At 35.7% G+C, this 16,455-nt stretch overlaps 1 protein-coding gene across 3 annotated transcripts in view; it reads left to right on the top strand.

The window, feature by feature from the left end:
* Positions 1 to 16,455, top strand: part of LOC124449783 — an 86,786-nt gene that overhangs the window by 47,815 nt on the left and 22,516 nt on the right. For all 3 annotated transcript variants that reach the window (XM_047000688.1, XM_047000687.1, XM_047000686.1), the window contains exons 12-15: positions 667 to 768; positions 2,529 to 2,806; positions 10,832 to 10,889; positions 13,603 to 13,880. In XM_047000688.1, coding sequence (XP_046856644.1) covers positions 667 to 768; positions 2,529 to 2,806; positions 10,832 to 10,889; positions 13,603 to 13,880 — 716 coding nt within the window. The remainder of the gene's footprint in view (positions 1 to 666; positions 769 to 2,528; positions 2,807 to 10,831; positions 10,890 to 13,602; positions 13,881 to 16,455) is intronic.

Raw genomic sequence — 16,455 nt, 5'->3', positions numbered from 1 at the left:
TGTAAGTAATGCATTTAATAAAGTCAGAGTTATAGTTGTTTTTGTCAAAAACACGTTTGAGATAGTTGTTTTCGTTGTGTAGAGCGTCCGGTTACTCATATATCATTTGTGCACGTCTTGTTAATGTTCTGATTGTGGTGGCTTTGTGGCGACAACCTTAGCGGTAGTCATCTTCAGAGTCAAAAGAACAGCAACAACAACAAAAACAGTCCTTATCAGGACTGTACCAACCTGGACGATCTACATTTACAAACATGTAACGATACTCCCGGGCTCAAACCGTTTACTTTATTAGAAAAAAATATTACGAGAAAAAATATTCCTTACTACCATAAATATATATTTTAAAATTTTTTAATAAAAAGTGAAAATGAAATGTCTAAAGCGTAGTCATTCTCTCTAGAAAGAATTAGTGTTGAGATTTAATTATAAATTTCGAAATGAATGACGAAGTCTTAGCTTTGGTTAGGGAAGTACTCATTTTTATCAATTTTTTACAACCACTATCTATTCATACGGGTCGTGTTAGTGTAAATTAACCATAGGACAAACGTTTCCATGCAACGGTGGGTAATTGCACATTTTTTTTCGCATTCGGACACCAAACTTTTGTTCTCATGTGGTGTAACAAAATTGGTGTTACATGTTTTTGTTACTCCATTTTAGATGATCATAGATACACCAAACTTACACCAGAGGAAGCGTCTTCTAGTTTTTATGAAGGAACAAGTGAAGCCAGGGAAGAGCGTCGCAACCCTAATATTGACGGCAAGTAAAACTCATGCCTTGTTACTCACAAATCATAAGTAATTGAATGCAAACCTCGGGTAAACTGTTCATCATAAGCAAAATGACGAGTGTTTTTTGGTATGACAAATATGAGCAGTTGCAATAACCAATTAGTTTTTGGTAAAATCCTTCGTAACCCAATTTTAACTGTTTTCCTCGTTGCATCCAGAAACACGTATTTTTGTTTGTTTTTTTGAAATGCTTTACTCTATTTTTTGCACCCAAACAAAAGATGATACTTTTGTCCGAGTTATTTGTTGCAAAAGGTTTGTTAATCTTCTAAATCGGGGATATAACGACTACGAAAATTTTCTAGACAAAGCAAACATTGAAATTAAGTTGTTGTTTTCAGTTCTTTATCTTGCGCCATAGCTTTGTATTTTTCTTCTCTGCGCCAATACATCTTTCAGGTTACAAATGTTATATAAAGTTAGTTTTAGATGTAGAAATCTACATTTATCAGAGTTGAGAGTAAGTCCCTTCTCTCTTTGTTTTTCAATAACTTCATTCAATCTTTTATCATGCACTTTAACTAATTGACCAAGAAAAATATTATCATGTTTGTAAATGTAGGTTCGTCCAGGTTGGTATAGTCCTGAGAAGGACTGTTTTTGTTGTTGCTGAGTGACGTTTCGACAACCTTAGCGATAGTCATCTTCAGAGTCAAATAAGTCAGGTTAGCCGTATTTGTTATCTGGTTCTTACGTCATTGTATTGTGTGTACAGGAAATGTGTGGGTGTCAATTGTGTATTGTCATTGTGAATTAGTATGAAGTGTAATTTTTTTAGTTGATCGTTTGTTTGTATTGTGACTAAGTCGTTTGTAAGGTGCCGGTAATTTCTGTGATCTGTTCAGGGAAGTTCGTTCCAAGTTGGTATACAAATTTTCTAATGTAAGCCGTTGTCTATAGTCACTACTGTAAGTAATGCATTTTGCCGAGTCCCAGTCAATGTTGTGCTTTGTGATTCGGTGACGTTCGGCAATGTGATTAAATTTGTCTTGTTTCTTATTAGCTCGTTTGTGTTCAGTAAGTCTTATGTTTAAGTTCCTGCCAGTTTTCCCGATATAGGAGGCGTGGCAGTCGGAGCAGTTTATTTTGTAAACTGCACCTTGTCGTTCGTTGGGTTGTTCTTTGTCCTTTATGTTCGTTAGTACTTGTCGAAAAGTTGTTATTAGTTTATGTGCGACACGTATGTTGTATGTTTGTAAGATACGCCAGATAGTGTCAGACGTATCTTTGATGTAAGTTATCGTTGCTGTTGACACCGAAGGCATTACACGAAGGAGGATTTTTCGTGATTTCGTGCCTGTCCCATGTAAACATGCAACAAAATTTTATTTTCATTCCGGTTTGACTTCGTTCCGACCTCTTGTAAACAGGGCCTACGTAGATAGGGTGAAGGCAATTATCAGTTATGTACATAGTAAGAAGCGTAGAGAAAAACCAAAGAATAGGAGGTGTGTGAATAAACTCGAGGAAGACAAGGGGAACCTCTACTTGTTTATCATCATGAATGACGAAGTTTTAGGTTTAGTTAGGAAAGTGCTCATTTTTAGCAATTTTCTTACAAACACTGTCTATTCATACGGTTTGGGTTATTGTAAATTGACCATAGGGCAAACGTTTCCATACAACGGTGGGTGATTGCATCTCTTCTTTTCCCATTCTGACGCAAAATTTTTGTTCTCATGTGGTGTAAAAAAATTGGTGTTACATGTTTTTGTTACTCCATTTTAGATGATCATAGATACACCAAACTTACACCAGAGGAAATCGAAAAAATTAGTCAGAAAGTTGCAACTAGATGGAGACGACTGGGTTTACTTCTACGAATACCTTCAGTCCAAATTGATGAAATTATTTTTAACCGCGAAAAATATCCAGATTTTTCCGCAAGGTGTAAAAAGATTTTGGAGATCTTCAATGAGGAAACGAACTTTGATCGACATATATTGAATAATTGCGTTGAAAAAATATGTCTTGATTTGGATAAAGTTTTGTCTCGACGAAGACAGGTAACCATTAGGTATTTATTTACATACTTTGTTTTTAAGTATACACCCTATGAATAATTCTAATATGTTCTCAAGGATGAGTGTCATGAGTGTTAGCGAAGAACTTCATCTAAATTACAAGAGTTAATAACAATACTGATTAACTTAAAGTTTACACATAAAACACGATGCAATAGACACCTAACATACTCAACATATTTTAGAAGTTTTGAGACGATTGACGATAAACCCTTTTTAATCATTATACAGAAATGATGTTTTCAAAGAGTCCAAGCTAATTTGAAAATTACGGGATAGTATGATCTAACAAGATTTTTTGAAAATAAAGAAATATTACTGATTTTGTATATACATATCCCTTACGAGAATCTCTAGACTTCATCAGCTTTGTTTTAATGTCTGTTTATCGTGATCCCGGTCTTCCAGTATCTTAATTTAGTTTGCGCTTGTCGTCAACGTTCTTAGTTAATTACAGGAGCATTTCGCATGTTTAAAATACGTTAACTATCAACATTAATTTTTTTACTTGTCAAGACTTTTTAGATTTGTATTAGACTGTATGGGAAGGCAAGCGCGTTGTAATTAGTAATTTTAGTAGCCTGTGAAATGTGAAAATGGTTTAAAATTAGGTTTTCTAAAGGAGTATTGCTAAGATCAGCAATATGAATGCTGTTAGGTTGTAAGAATTTCATGGTCGCCGACCTAAGTGAGAAATTGAGCAAATTCACTTTAAAATAAATACTGGCTTAAAGTAAAAGTGGTTGCGACCATTATCAAACGCTTGTTTCGACCAAACAAAATCGTTTAAACAACAGTGGCGTTGCCAGCCCGCAAATTTGGTCTTGCTATGTTAATTTTTCTGTGTTCACTTACTGTAAAAACAATAGATTTCTGAAGAAATGAATAATGTTAATATTCTAAAATTTACGTAGAGGGACTAAAACATGCAGGCTAGCTACGCTACTGATAAACAAGTATAAAGTTTTATAATAACTAATTACATTTTGGTAATAGCTTCCTATAATTCAATTTTAATTGGTTGTTTTCGTTGCATCCAGAAAAACTTAGTTTTGGTTGTTTTAGTAAGTCTTTTTTATACTGCACTTGAGGTGATACGTGTGTCATGTTTTTTTAGCTAATTGAAAGACATATCCTTATAGTCCGGCAGATACCACTATTTTAATTAGTTTCGTTTTTAGCATGTTAATTTTCAAATGATGTATGTTTTATCTTCATATTTTCGAATTGTATTCTTTTTCTTTTTCTTTTTAAATAGTTATCAGATTTAGTTACTTTTGGAGGACCCCTCTGTAAACCACTTTTTAGTGATGTTGCCATCCTCAATAAAGATTAGCTATTATTATTATAGTGGTTCAAAAATGATACAAAGCTCAACATATCATGGGGCAATTTGATTTTATGCTATAATTGTAGAACATCCATCTTTTTAGTCCTTTTCCAGTTGTTGGCCAGGGTGTATTTTCTTGTCAAAACCATAAAAGGATGTTGTCAACCAGCTTCGAATACTCTTAAGTTTTCGCCATTTTGTTTTGAAAATTTTGCGGGAGGAATTGAGCCAACAGTCTTTTGGGTAGCGGTGAGTGGTATACTTCAAATACGATAATTGAGAGAAAAACAATAAAACTGCCAAGCATTTTGTCTGAAATGTCAAAAAAGCTAAAAAAATTATCATCTTTTTGAAGTCAATGTGAATACTTCACCTCCGAAAAAGCCAAAGACGGCTGAAATAAGTAATTGTATCTTAAACTGTACCGAAAAAAGTGCTGAACCAATAACAAAGTTTAGCGAAACATCCATAAAGTCAGTGTACAACGCGGCGAAAATTCGTAGTGACCAAAAAGTTATTTCGATCATCGACTCCTTTCGAGATGATTTGCCTTCAGCAGCAAAAGGATACCACAGAATAATTTTGATGTTATGCATGCTGCACAACAAATGAAATTATTTGAAGTACCGCCAAATTACATATGCGATGGTCGAAATATCGCGGGCTTATTTCTTCTCCGTCTCAATTTTCATCATAACACAAAAGTCATCGAGTTAGCGCAAAAAAACGTGTTGGCTTGATTTCACAAGAAAAATTACCAAGGCCAACATCTGGATTTGTGTTCTATATCCGTACTCGGACAATTTTAAAGCAAAATGGAATTGCCCCGCGATATGGTGAGTTTTTTTGCCGCCATCTGCCGGACTATTATAGTGAAAGGTCGTTAAACGATAGTACATGCCTGTGTTTGTAGTATTGCCGTAGTAGTCAGATCATCATCTTTTAAAATGTCGACAGTAATCAAATTTTAGATGGGGATAAAACATGAAAAATTTGTTGAGAACATTTAAAATGAGAGAAGGGGTGATTAGGAAAAGTATGTTATCAACGTATCTCAGTTAAATATAATCGCGTTGTCTTGAATAAGATCTGAGTCAACCATACACTCAAATTCAGTGAGAATTACGTTCGCTAAAACAGGAGTTAGACAAGAGCCCAAGAAGACATGATTGTTGATATATACCGTCTAGCTTTTAATGTACTAGAGCTATTCTTACCGTAAATTAGGAAAATGTCCTTTAGATTTGTAATGTTTAGAATTTAGCTTCCTCCTTTATTGTCTATCTATTGTGCTCTCGAATATCTGTCCGTAAACAACATTTCTCATTTCTATATATATCTATATATGTCATTGTCACTTTTAAAGGGCGTGTCTACAACACTACATCCCTCCTCAACTTAACGGATAACAAAGTCAGGGTTTATTGAGTTCCCATATTGTTCTGTTATTTTTCTTTGTCGAGTTGATCTCCTTGGAGCTGGCTCTCTTGGTTCTGGTTCTATGATGTGTTCTGGTTTTTCACATTCTGGTACGCATTGGTTGTGTCTGTACGGCTGTTCGTGGATGTTGTATTCATCTTCATCAGTTGCTTCTCTCGACTTGTCTCTTATCTTTTTAAAGAACGATGTGCTTCTGGTTATTTGATGGTTATGGTTCTCAGCGACTACTTTAGCTCCTGTACGATAAATCACTGTGTATGGTGTTTGCTCAAATTTTGTTGTGAATTTATCTTTCTTCCTTTGTTTTAAGAGGACTTGGTCTCCCACCCTGATATCTGATTCTTTAGTTCTTCTTTTTTTGTTTGCCAATTCTCTTCCTTTCGATTTCGCTTCAAAATCATTCGCCTGCGCCTCTTTATGTCTATTTAGCACTTTGTCCTTGGGGTTTAGCATTGGTAGGATACCTCTCAATGGTCGGTTAAATAGTAGTTGAGCTGGTGGGACATTGGTTGAACAATGAGGCGCAGTGCGATAGCTGAGTAAGAATCTCGAAAGTTCTTGTGTCCAATTGCGATGTTCCGCACGGGCTGTTTTGATCGCTTTAGCTAAAGGCGTCATGAATGCTTCGGCCTCTGAGTTTCCTTGCGGCCACTCCGGGATTGATGTCTCGTGCTTCACCCCAAGTTTATTTAGATATTTGAAGAATTCCTTACTGTTGAACGGTGGACCGTTGTCAGATTTGAACTTTAATGGGATTCCATGCCGTGCAAAAATAGCATCTATTTTAGGGATCAGTGCTTTGGCGGAGGTACTTGAGATTATTTCGGCTTCTGGGTATCGCGAATACTTATCGATCAGCACGATGATATTTTGTCCAGTAGGGAGCGGACCATAGAAATCAGCATGGAGGGTTTGCCAAGGGCCCTCTGGCATTTCTGGACTTGCTGATGGTTCTTGTGGGCTGGTTGATCCATATATTTGACATGGTAGACAGGCTTCAATTTCATCCTTGACGGCCTTGTCCATATTAGGGAACCAGGCGTATTGGCGTAACAAAGCTTTAGTTTTGGCTATTCCTTGGTGGCCTTCGTGGGCCAGCTTCACAACGCTTGTTTTTAGGGTTGTTGGAATGATAATCCGCGTTCCACGTAGGAGTATGCCATTCGTGTTGTCCACAGATATTTCATCTTTGATGCTAAGAAATGGTTTCACTGACTGATTGCTCCAATCACCCGACTCGACCGCTGTTCTTACCGCCTGAAGACTTATGTCTTTGGTCGTATGTTCTTTGATGACTTCAATTGATATGGCATTTTGAGCTGCATTTGTCGTGACAAACGTGATGTATTCTATGGCGATGTTGCGTTTGGGAGTCTGTAATTGTGGGTGTCTGGATAAGAAGTCTGCAGGGTTCGTGTCACCTGGTCTGTAAATGACTTGAAAATCGTATTGTTGAAGTCTCAATAACCATCGCTCAATCCTGGCGGGAGGTCTGGACCGAGGATTATTATAGATAAGTTGTAATGGTTTGTGATCAGTGATCAGAGTAAACGATGCCCCAAATAGGTAGATGTGAAAGTGTTCGATACCCCACACAATAGCAAGGGCCTCCTTTTCAGTTTGCGAATATCGTTGTTCTACTGACGAAAGAGCCCGACTAGCATAGCAGATCACGTTATCGGCGTTTGTTTTAGGATCTCTTTGTGTTAATATGGCTGATAAGCCAACTGGGCTTGCATCCACTAATACCGACGTTTCTTTTGATGTATCGAAATGACTCATAACTGGACTGTTGGTTAGTGCATTTTTTAACTTGTCATAAGCTGCTTGGTGTTCCCACGTCCATGCAAAGCGCGCACACTTACGTGTTAGTTTTCGAAGGGGTTCTGTAATGGTAGCATAATTTTGGATAAACTTAGAGCTGTAATTTGCCATCCCCAGTAAGCTTCTCACTTCGCTGACCGTTGTGGGTATTGTAGTTTTAACGAAGGCTTCTACCTTTTTTGGGTCCGGGCAGACCCCATGCTCTGAGAATAATAACCCAAAAAACTCAAGGTTCTTCTTCAGGAACTTGCACTTTTGGTAATTAAGTGTGAGATTGTGATCTTGTAATCGGGTAAGAACTTCATCCAGTGCACGGTCATGGTCTGCTCTATTACTTCCAAATACGATTATGTCGTCAGCAATGTTCTTGACCCCTTTAATTCCTAGCAATGTTTCCTGCAGATTATGTTGAAATAATTCAGCTGCGGCATTAGTTCCATAGTTTAATCGCTTATAACGATAGAGACCGCAATGAGTTGAGAATGTTGTGATGCTGCGGGATGCTGGACATAGCTCTAGTTGGTGGTATGCTTGAGCAAGATCAAGCTTTGAAAATATACTCCATTGAGTTCCATGGATACAGCTTCCACAGTTGGTATTGGATGTCTGGTTCGTTTGATAGCCGTATTTGCTATCCGCATATCAACACACAATCGAATGTTACCATCACGCTTGGGAACAATCACCACCGGAGAGACCCAGTCAGTGGGCATGCCTTCAGGTATTTTCTCTATGATGTCATCGTTCTCTAATCTGTGTATTTCACTTTCCACTTTCAGGCGTAGGTGGAACGGTGTTCGTCGCTGTGGTTGTGCAACCGGGAGCACGGAGTCATCAATTGCTAGTCTAATTTGTTTATTTTTTTTATTTCCCAAGTCCGTCAAAGACAGGTGCATGTTTGTCCAAAATGTGATGGAGCTTTGTATCCTTTGTTGTAAATGTTGGGTTTTCTGGCGATGTGTTAATTTTGTTCAAGTTTATGCTTACAAGTCCAAGTTCTTGCGCTGTTTCCGAGCTGAGTAAACAGCCGCCATCGTCTGATGTCACATATATAGTAGCAACTGTGAACTTGTGTTTTGACTCCGCAAGAACACGAAACTTCCCTTCCATCTTGACTGGCGTTTTTGAGTTAAACGGGTATGCTTTCACGGATGTGGGTTCAAGCTCTCCGGAAAGTCTTCTTGTCGATTATATTTATGCTTGAACCAGTGTCAATTGTCATTCTGACATATAGTCCGTTGAGCGATATTGACGTTTCAGGACGTTTAGGCTTGTTGTTGATACAAACCGCATAACAGTATTCCGAATTATTGTCGCTACTGCTATCTTTCTCCTCATCAGCCTTTACCGGTCGTATGTCTTGGCGTGATTTAGCGGGTGTTTTGATTTTCTGCGAGTTTCGGCTGCGACATTGGCTTGCAAAATGATTTAACTTCCCGCATTTGGCGCATGTTTTGTTCTTCGCTGGGCACGGTTTGTCTAAATGGGGGTAGTTACCTCCACAGTAAAAGCATATCTTCTGTGGTTTATCGGCTTGGGAGTTTTTATTCGTAGGTTTTTTTAGTGTATGTAAAACGTGGCTGTCCAAGTGCTCTTTGATGTCCGCCGCTTGTACTTTACTTGTTTCTTCACGCCTTGCTTCAAGCAACAGATCTTTTAAGGTATATTTAGGATCTCTTAATGCTTGTTTTCGTACACGACTGGATCGTCCGCCAATAACAATTTAAACCATTATCTCAAAATCTACATCAGCAAATTCACAGTTCTCAGATAATGAGCGCAGTCTTGTATGAAATTGGTCGATTGTTTCGGACTCTACTTGCTTTGCTTGTCGAAATTTGTAAACTTCATATAACCGATTTTTCTGTGGTTCAAAATACTCCGTAAGAAGTATTTCCGCTTTAGCAAAATCATCATCTTCTCCCGGGTCTGGAAATTGTCGAAATATCTCTCGAATTCGGGGTCCTGCTTGATAAAGAAGTAAAGCCCGTTGCCGAGTTCTATTTGTTATATTACTGGCTGTTAAAAATGTTTTAAAATCTGCCAACCACGTGCGCCATCTATTTGCAATGTTTCCTCCGATTTCTTCATCCGGATTGAAATGTGGCATGGGAGATAAAAATGTTGCCATGTTTGCGTTGATATTTTATTCCTCGTCGCCAATGTAATGTTTACAATTTAGCTTCCTCCTTTATTGTCTATCTATTGTGCTCTCGAATATCTGTCCGTAAACAACATTTCTCATTCCTATATATATCTATATATGTCATTGTCACTTTTAAAGGGCGTGTCTACAACACTAGAAGATTTAGCAATTTTGCCTAATGAATGTAGAGTTACCAGGCTGCTGCTTATTGTATATATACAGTTATAGCAGAACGATACATACAAAAACTTAGCTGTCAAATTTGCAATTTATCGAAAAAACTCTGGCATTCTCAACCAGTTCGGGAACTAGGTGAAATTTCTAAAATTAATAGTTTTTAATTTAATAAACTCGAGAGTCTGGTAAATCCTTTACAAACGTCCAGAATGATAGAACTTTTTTTATAAGAAACAAATCATAAATTTTTGACTTAAGGAAAGCGATCTATCATTAATTACGTTTGAAGTTTGCCCTCTCCTCCCCTTTGTAAAAAACATATCAAAGTTCTGGCTACGCCCCTACATGTAGTTACGTGTCATCAACTGTAGATTATAAGAAAGATCTCTAATAAAAGAACAGTAGGGTGCATTGTCAAGATATAGACTTGAAAACCGTAAAATTTCCTTAGTTTTCTCTAATTTTTTTTGTCAGTTTGATATAAGAAAGAAAAAACAGATTAATGCATTCCAAAACAAAATCACTGATGCTATTCATTCGATAATATATGAAATCAATATATGAACTCAGTTTTGTAGTGTTATAGCTAGGCTAAAAATCGCGTACATGGTATGTAGTTTTGAAACTCCAGCGGAATTTCGGACCTTTACCATTACAATTTGTCTAAGTACTTGTACTAGATTTTTGAGTTTGCGAAAAGCAATTGAAAAGTAAGTACTAAGTGCTGACAAGCAAATTCCTTACGTCTTGTGTTACGCAAAAATGAAAGAAAGGTCCTAACAGTGAAAGGAAAATTAACTTTTTAAAACCAATTAAAAGAAGTACCATCAGAAAGTCTAACTCGGACATGCACAATTTTTCTAGCACCAACACTTAAATAGCAATGACGGAAAAGGCACTGATAAAAATATGTACGACAGCCGTAGATTATTTCTTTATTTTGAGATGATTTAATGGCAAGGCGTAAAAAAAGATGAATCTTTATAAATGTAGCGACACACGAAGCTTATGATTTTAATTACTTGTGCTTGTTGTGATAATATCAATTTGTTTTATCGATAGTAGAATGTACATTTCAATGATGTTTTAGTTTGATCGTGAAAGTGCACCTTTTTCAAGATTAAATTCATCTGAGTCTTTATATAAAGGTAAGAAATCAACAAATATTATTGCATGTCAATAACACTATGATCTTTTCTAAGTCTTTCATTATTTGTATCAATGTTTGTTTCAAGAATGCTTTATGCAGTGCGGTATTTGAAATTAAATGAAGATATGATCTTCGCATTGGACAATTTAAGCAATCGTCTCAGGACCTGAAAAAATCAGGTGACTCAACGGGATCCCGTTGAGTCAACAAAGTTGAGTCACCTGATTTTTTCATGTCCTGAGACGATTGCTTAAATTGTCCAACAAAGTGCGAAGATCATATCTTCATTTAACTTCATTTAATGTTTGTTTCATTACAATAATTGCATGATCTACAGTTTTGATTCAAATATTTTATCAGTAGTCACATTTTCATCATAAAAATACATAGTAAAGAGTCAAGAGTAGAAAATCTTTTCTGCATTGGGAAAATATTGAGTTACTTTTATATGATTTCTTGTTTTTGTTTTCCTCACTTTTGACTCTATATATAATATTTAGTGTCATGTATGAAATAAGAAACATATTCCGGAGAAAAGGTCCATTTCGACCTCAATATTTGAGAAAACAAACGAGACAGTTATTTCATTTTTTTATGTTTTGAATTCATTACAATTTCATCATCAGACGATAGTTATTTAACAGCTAACTGTGGCTCTCTGTATATCTGTTTATTTCCATCATTTCGAAAGAAGTGTGAGTGCGGAAGTGTGAATTTTTTGGTAAGATTAATGTATAACTGGCTTTCAGGCCATTGTTAAGTTCTGGTTTGTAGGATTTAATAAAGAGTGCATCCATTTGTAGAAGTCGGTTTTTCTTTAACTTTTTTTTCTAGTAAATAAAGTATTTTGTAGTTGCCAAATATGAGATCAAGTGTGTTGAAAATGTAGAGATTTAAACGTTTTTCAAGCACAATGGAAAAAATTAAAACTGAAATTACCATTTATTTACGCAAAACATGATTTGCATCATAAGGATGAGACGTTTATGGTCCGAGATATCGGTGAAACTCCGAAATTGACAAATGGGATCTTCAGTTTTTAAATTGATCATCTTTTTTCTTTCTAATTGTTGGGTAATTTTCCACAGCCAAGATGCTGTTACGGTTCGATCATCATTGATACTTTTGTCCGAGTTATTTGTTGCAAAAGATTTGTGAATTTTCTAAATCGGGTTACATAAAGACTACGAAAATTTTCTAGACCAAGCAAAATTCAAAATTAAGTTTTTGTTTTTAGTTCTTTATCTTTCGCCATAGCTTTAGCCTTCTCTTCTCTGCGCCAATACATCTTTCAGGTTACAAATGTTATATAAAGTTAGTTTTAGATGTAGAAATCTACATTTATCTGAGTTGAGAGTAAGTCCCTTCTCTCTTTGTTTTTCAATAACTTAATCCAATCTTTTATCATGCACTTTAACTAATTGACCAAGAACAATATTATCATGTTTGTAAATGTAGATCGTTTAGGTTGGTATAGTTCTAAGAAGGACTGTTTTTGTTGTTGTTAACTGACGTTTCGACAACCTTAGCAGTAGTCATCTTCAGAGTCAAATGAGGAGTAAACGTCAGGTTAGCCGTATTTGTTATCTGGTTCTTACGTCATTGTATTGTGTGCACAGGAAATGTGTGGGTGTCAAATGTGTATTGCCATTGTGAATTAGTGTGAAGTGAAATGTTTTTAGTTGTGATGTGGGATTTAGGTGTGATGTTTTTAGTTGTTTATTGTCATTGTGAATTAGTGTGAAGTGTAATTTTTTTTGTTGATCGTTTGTTTGTATTGTGAATAAGTCGTTTTTAAGGTGCCGGTAATTGCTGTGATCTGTTCAGGGAAGTTTGTTCCAAGCTGGTATACAAACTTTCTAATGTAAGCCGTTGTCTATAGTCACTACTGTAAGTAATGCATTTTGCCGAGTCCCAGTCAATGTTGTGCTTTGTGATTCGGTGACGTTCGGCAATGTGATTAGTTTTGTCTTGTTTCTTATTAGCTCTTTTGTGTTCAGCAAGTCTTATGTTTAAGTTCCTGCCAGTTTCTCCGATATAGGAGGCGTGGCAGTCGGAGCAGTTTATTTTGTAAACTGCACCTTGTCATTTCGTTGGGTTGTTCTTTGTCCTTTATGTTCGTTAGTACTTGTCGTAACGTTGTGATTGGTTTATGTGCGACACGTATGTTGTATGTTTGTAAGATACGCCAGATAGTGTCAGACGTACCTTTGATGTAAGTTATCGTTGCTGTTGACACCGAAGGCATTACACGAAGGAGGATTTTTCGTGATTTCGTGCCTGTCCCATGTAAACATGCAACAAAATTTTATTTTCATTCCGGTTTGACTTCGTTCTGACCTCTTGTAAACAGGGCCTACGTAGATAGGGTGAAGGCAATTATCAGTTATGTACATAGTAAGAAGCGTAGAGAAAAACCAAACAATAGGAGGTGTGTGAATAAACTCGAGAAAGACAAGGGGAACCTCTACTTGTTTTTCATCATGAATGACGAAGTTTTAGGTTTAGTTAGGAAAGTGCTCATTTTTAGCAATTTTCTTACAAACACTGTCTATTCATACGGTTTGGGTTATTGTAAATTGAACATAGGCCAAACGTTTCCTTGCAACAGTGGGTAATTGCACCTCTTCTTTTCCCAGTCTTACGCAAAATTTTTGTTCTCATGTTCCGTAACATAATTGGTGTTACATGTTTTTGTTACTCCATTTTAGATGATCATAGATACACCAAACTTACACCAAAGGAAATCGATAAAATTAGTCAGAAAGTTGCAACTAGATGGAGACGACTGGGTTTTCTTCTAGGAATACCTTCAGTCCAAATTGATGAAATTATTTTTAACCGCGAAAAATATCCAGATTTTTCCGCAAGGTGTAAAAAGATTTTGGAGATCTTCAATGAGGAAACGAACTTTGATCGACATATATTGAATTATTATGTTGAAAAAATATGTCTTGATTTGGATAAAGTTTTGTCTCGACGAAGACAGGTAACCATTAGGTATTTATTTACATACTTTGTTTTTAAGTATACACCCTGTGAATAATTCTAATATGTTCTCAAGGATGAGTGTCATGAGTGTTAGCGAAGAACTTCATCTAAATTACAAGAGTTAATAACAATACTGATTAACTTAAAGTTTACACATAAAACACGATGCAATAGACACCTAACATACTCAACATATTTTAGAAGTTTTGAGACGATTGACGATAAACCCCTTTTTTTAATCATTATACAGAAATGATGTTTTCAAAGAGTCCAAGCTAATTTGAAAATTACGGGATAGTATGATCTAACAAGATTTTTTGAAAATAAAGAAATATTACTGATTTTGTATATACATATCCCTTACGAGAATCTCTAGACTTCATCAGCTTTGTTTTAATGTCTGTTTATCGTGATCCCGGTCTTCCAGTATCTTAATTTAGTTTGCGCTTGTCGTCAACGTTCTTAGTTAATTACAGGAGCATTTCGCATGTTTAAAATACGTTAACTATCAACATTAATTTTTTTACTTGTCAAGACTTTTTAGATTTGTATTAGACTGTATGGGAAGGCAAGCGCGTTGTAATTAGTAATTTTAGTAGCCTGTGAAATGTGAAAATGGTTTAAAATTAGGTTTTCTAAAGAGTATTGCCAAGATCAGGAATATGAATGCTGTTAGATTGTAAGAATTTCATGGTCGCGGACCTAAGTGAGAAATTGAGCAAGTTCACTTTAAAATAAATACTGGCTTAAAGTAAAAGTGGTTGCGACCATTATCAAACGCTTGTTTCAACCAAACAAAAATCGTATAAACAACAGTGGCGTTGCCAGCCCGCAAATTTGGTTCTGCTATGTTAATTTTTCGGTGTTCCCTTGCTGTAAAAACAATAGATTTCTGAAGAAATGAATAATGTTAATGTTCTAAAATTTACATAGCGGGACTAAAACATGCAGGCTAGCTACACTACTGATAAACAAGTATAAAGTTTTGTAATAACCAATTACATTTTGGTAATAGCTTTCTATAGTTCAATTTTAATTGGTTGTTTTCGTTGCATCCAGAAAAACTTAGTTTTGGTTGTTTTAGTCAGTCTTTTTTATATAGCACTTGAGTTGATATGTGTGTCATGTTTTTGTAGCCAATTGAAAGACATATGCTTATAGTGAAAGGTTCAAAGATCGTGAAACGATAGTATATGCCAGTGTTTGTAGTATTGCCATAGTAGTCAGATCATCATCTTTTAAAGTGTCGACAGTAATCAAATTTTAGATGGGGATAAAACATGAAAAATTTGTTGAGAACATTTAAAATGAGAGAAGGTGTGATTAGGAAAAATATGTTATCAACGAATCTCAGTTAAAATATAATCGCGTTGTCTTGAATAAGATCTGAGTCAACCATACACTCAAATTCAATAAGAATTACGTTCGCTAAAACAGGAGTTAGACAAGAGCCCAAGAAGACATGATTTTTGATATATACCGCATAGCATTTAATGTACTAGAGCTATTCTTACCGTAAATTAAGTAAATGTCTTTTAGATTTAGCAATTTTGCCTAATGAATGTAGAGTTACCAGGCTGCTGCTTATTGTATATATACAGTTATAGCAGAAGGATACGTACAAAAACTTAGGTTGCAAATTCGCAATTTATTGAAAAAACTCTGGCATTCTCAACCAGTTCAGAAACTAGGTGAAATTTCTAAAATTAATAGTTTTTAATTTAATAAACTCGAGAGACTGGTAAATCCTTTACAAACGTCCAGAATGATAGAACCTTTTTTATAACAGACGACAGATCATAAATTTTTGACTTAAGGAAAGCGATCTATCATTTATTACGTTTGAGGTTTGCTCTCTCCCCCCCTTTTTAAAAAACATATTAAAGTTCTGGCTATGCCCCTACATGTAGTTACGTTTCATCAACTGTAGATTATAAGAAAGATCTCTAATAAAAGAACAGTAGGGTGCATTGTCAAGATATAGACTTGAAAACCGTAAAATTTCCTTAGTTTTCTCTCATTTTTTTTGTAAGTTTGATATAAGAAAGAAAAAAACAGATTAATGCATTCCAAAAGTAAATCACTGTTGCTACCAATTCGATAATATATAAAATCATTAAATGAACTCAGTTTTGTAGTGTTATAGCTAGGTTAAAAATCGCGTACATGGTATGTAGTTTTGAAACTCCAGCGGAATTTCGGACCTTTACCATTACAATTTGTCTGAATACTTGTACCAGATTTTTGAGTTTGCGAAAAGCAATTGAAAAGTAAGTACTAAGTGCTGACAAGCATATTCCTTACGTCTTGTGTTACGCAAAAATGAAAGAAAGGTCCTAACAGTGAAAGGAAAATTAACTTTTTAAAACCAATTAAAAGAAGTACCATCAGAAAGTCTAACTCGGACATGCACAATTTTTCTAGCACCAACACTTAAATAGCAATGACAGAAAAGGCACTGATAAAAATATGTACGACAGCCGTTGATTATTTCTTTATTTTGAGATGATTTAATGGCAAGGCGTAAAAAAAGATGAATCTTTATAAATGTAGCGACACACGAAGCTTATGAT

This window comes from Xenia sp. Carnegie-2017, unplaced genomic scaffold (assembly GCF_021976095.1).
Source record: "Xenia sp. Carnegie-2017 unplaced genomic scaffold, XeniaSp_v1 HiC_scaffold_23, whole genome shotgun sequence".
In the NCBI taxonomy this organism is placed as follows: domain Eukaryota; kingdom Metazoa; phylum Cnidaria; class Anthozoa; order Malacalcyonacea; family Xeniidae; genus Xenia; species Xenia sp. Carnegie-2017.
Note: the sequence above shows the minus strand (reverse complement) of the source record. Positions and strands in the feature narration are given on the sequence as shown.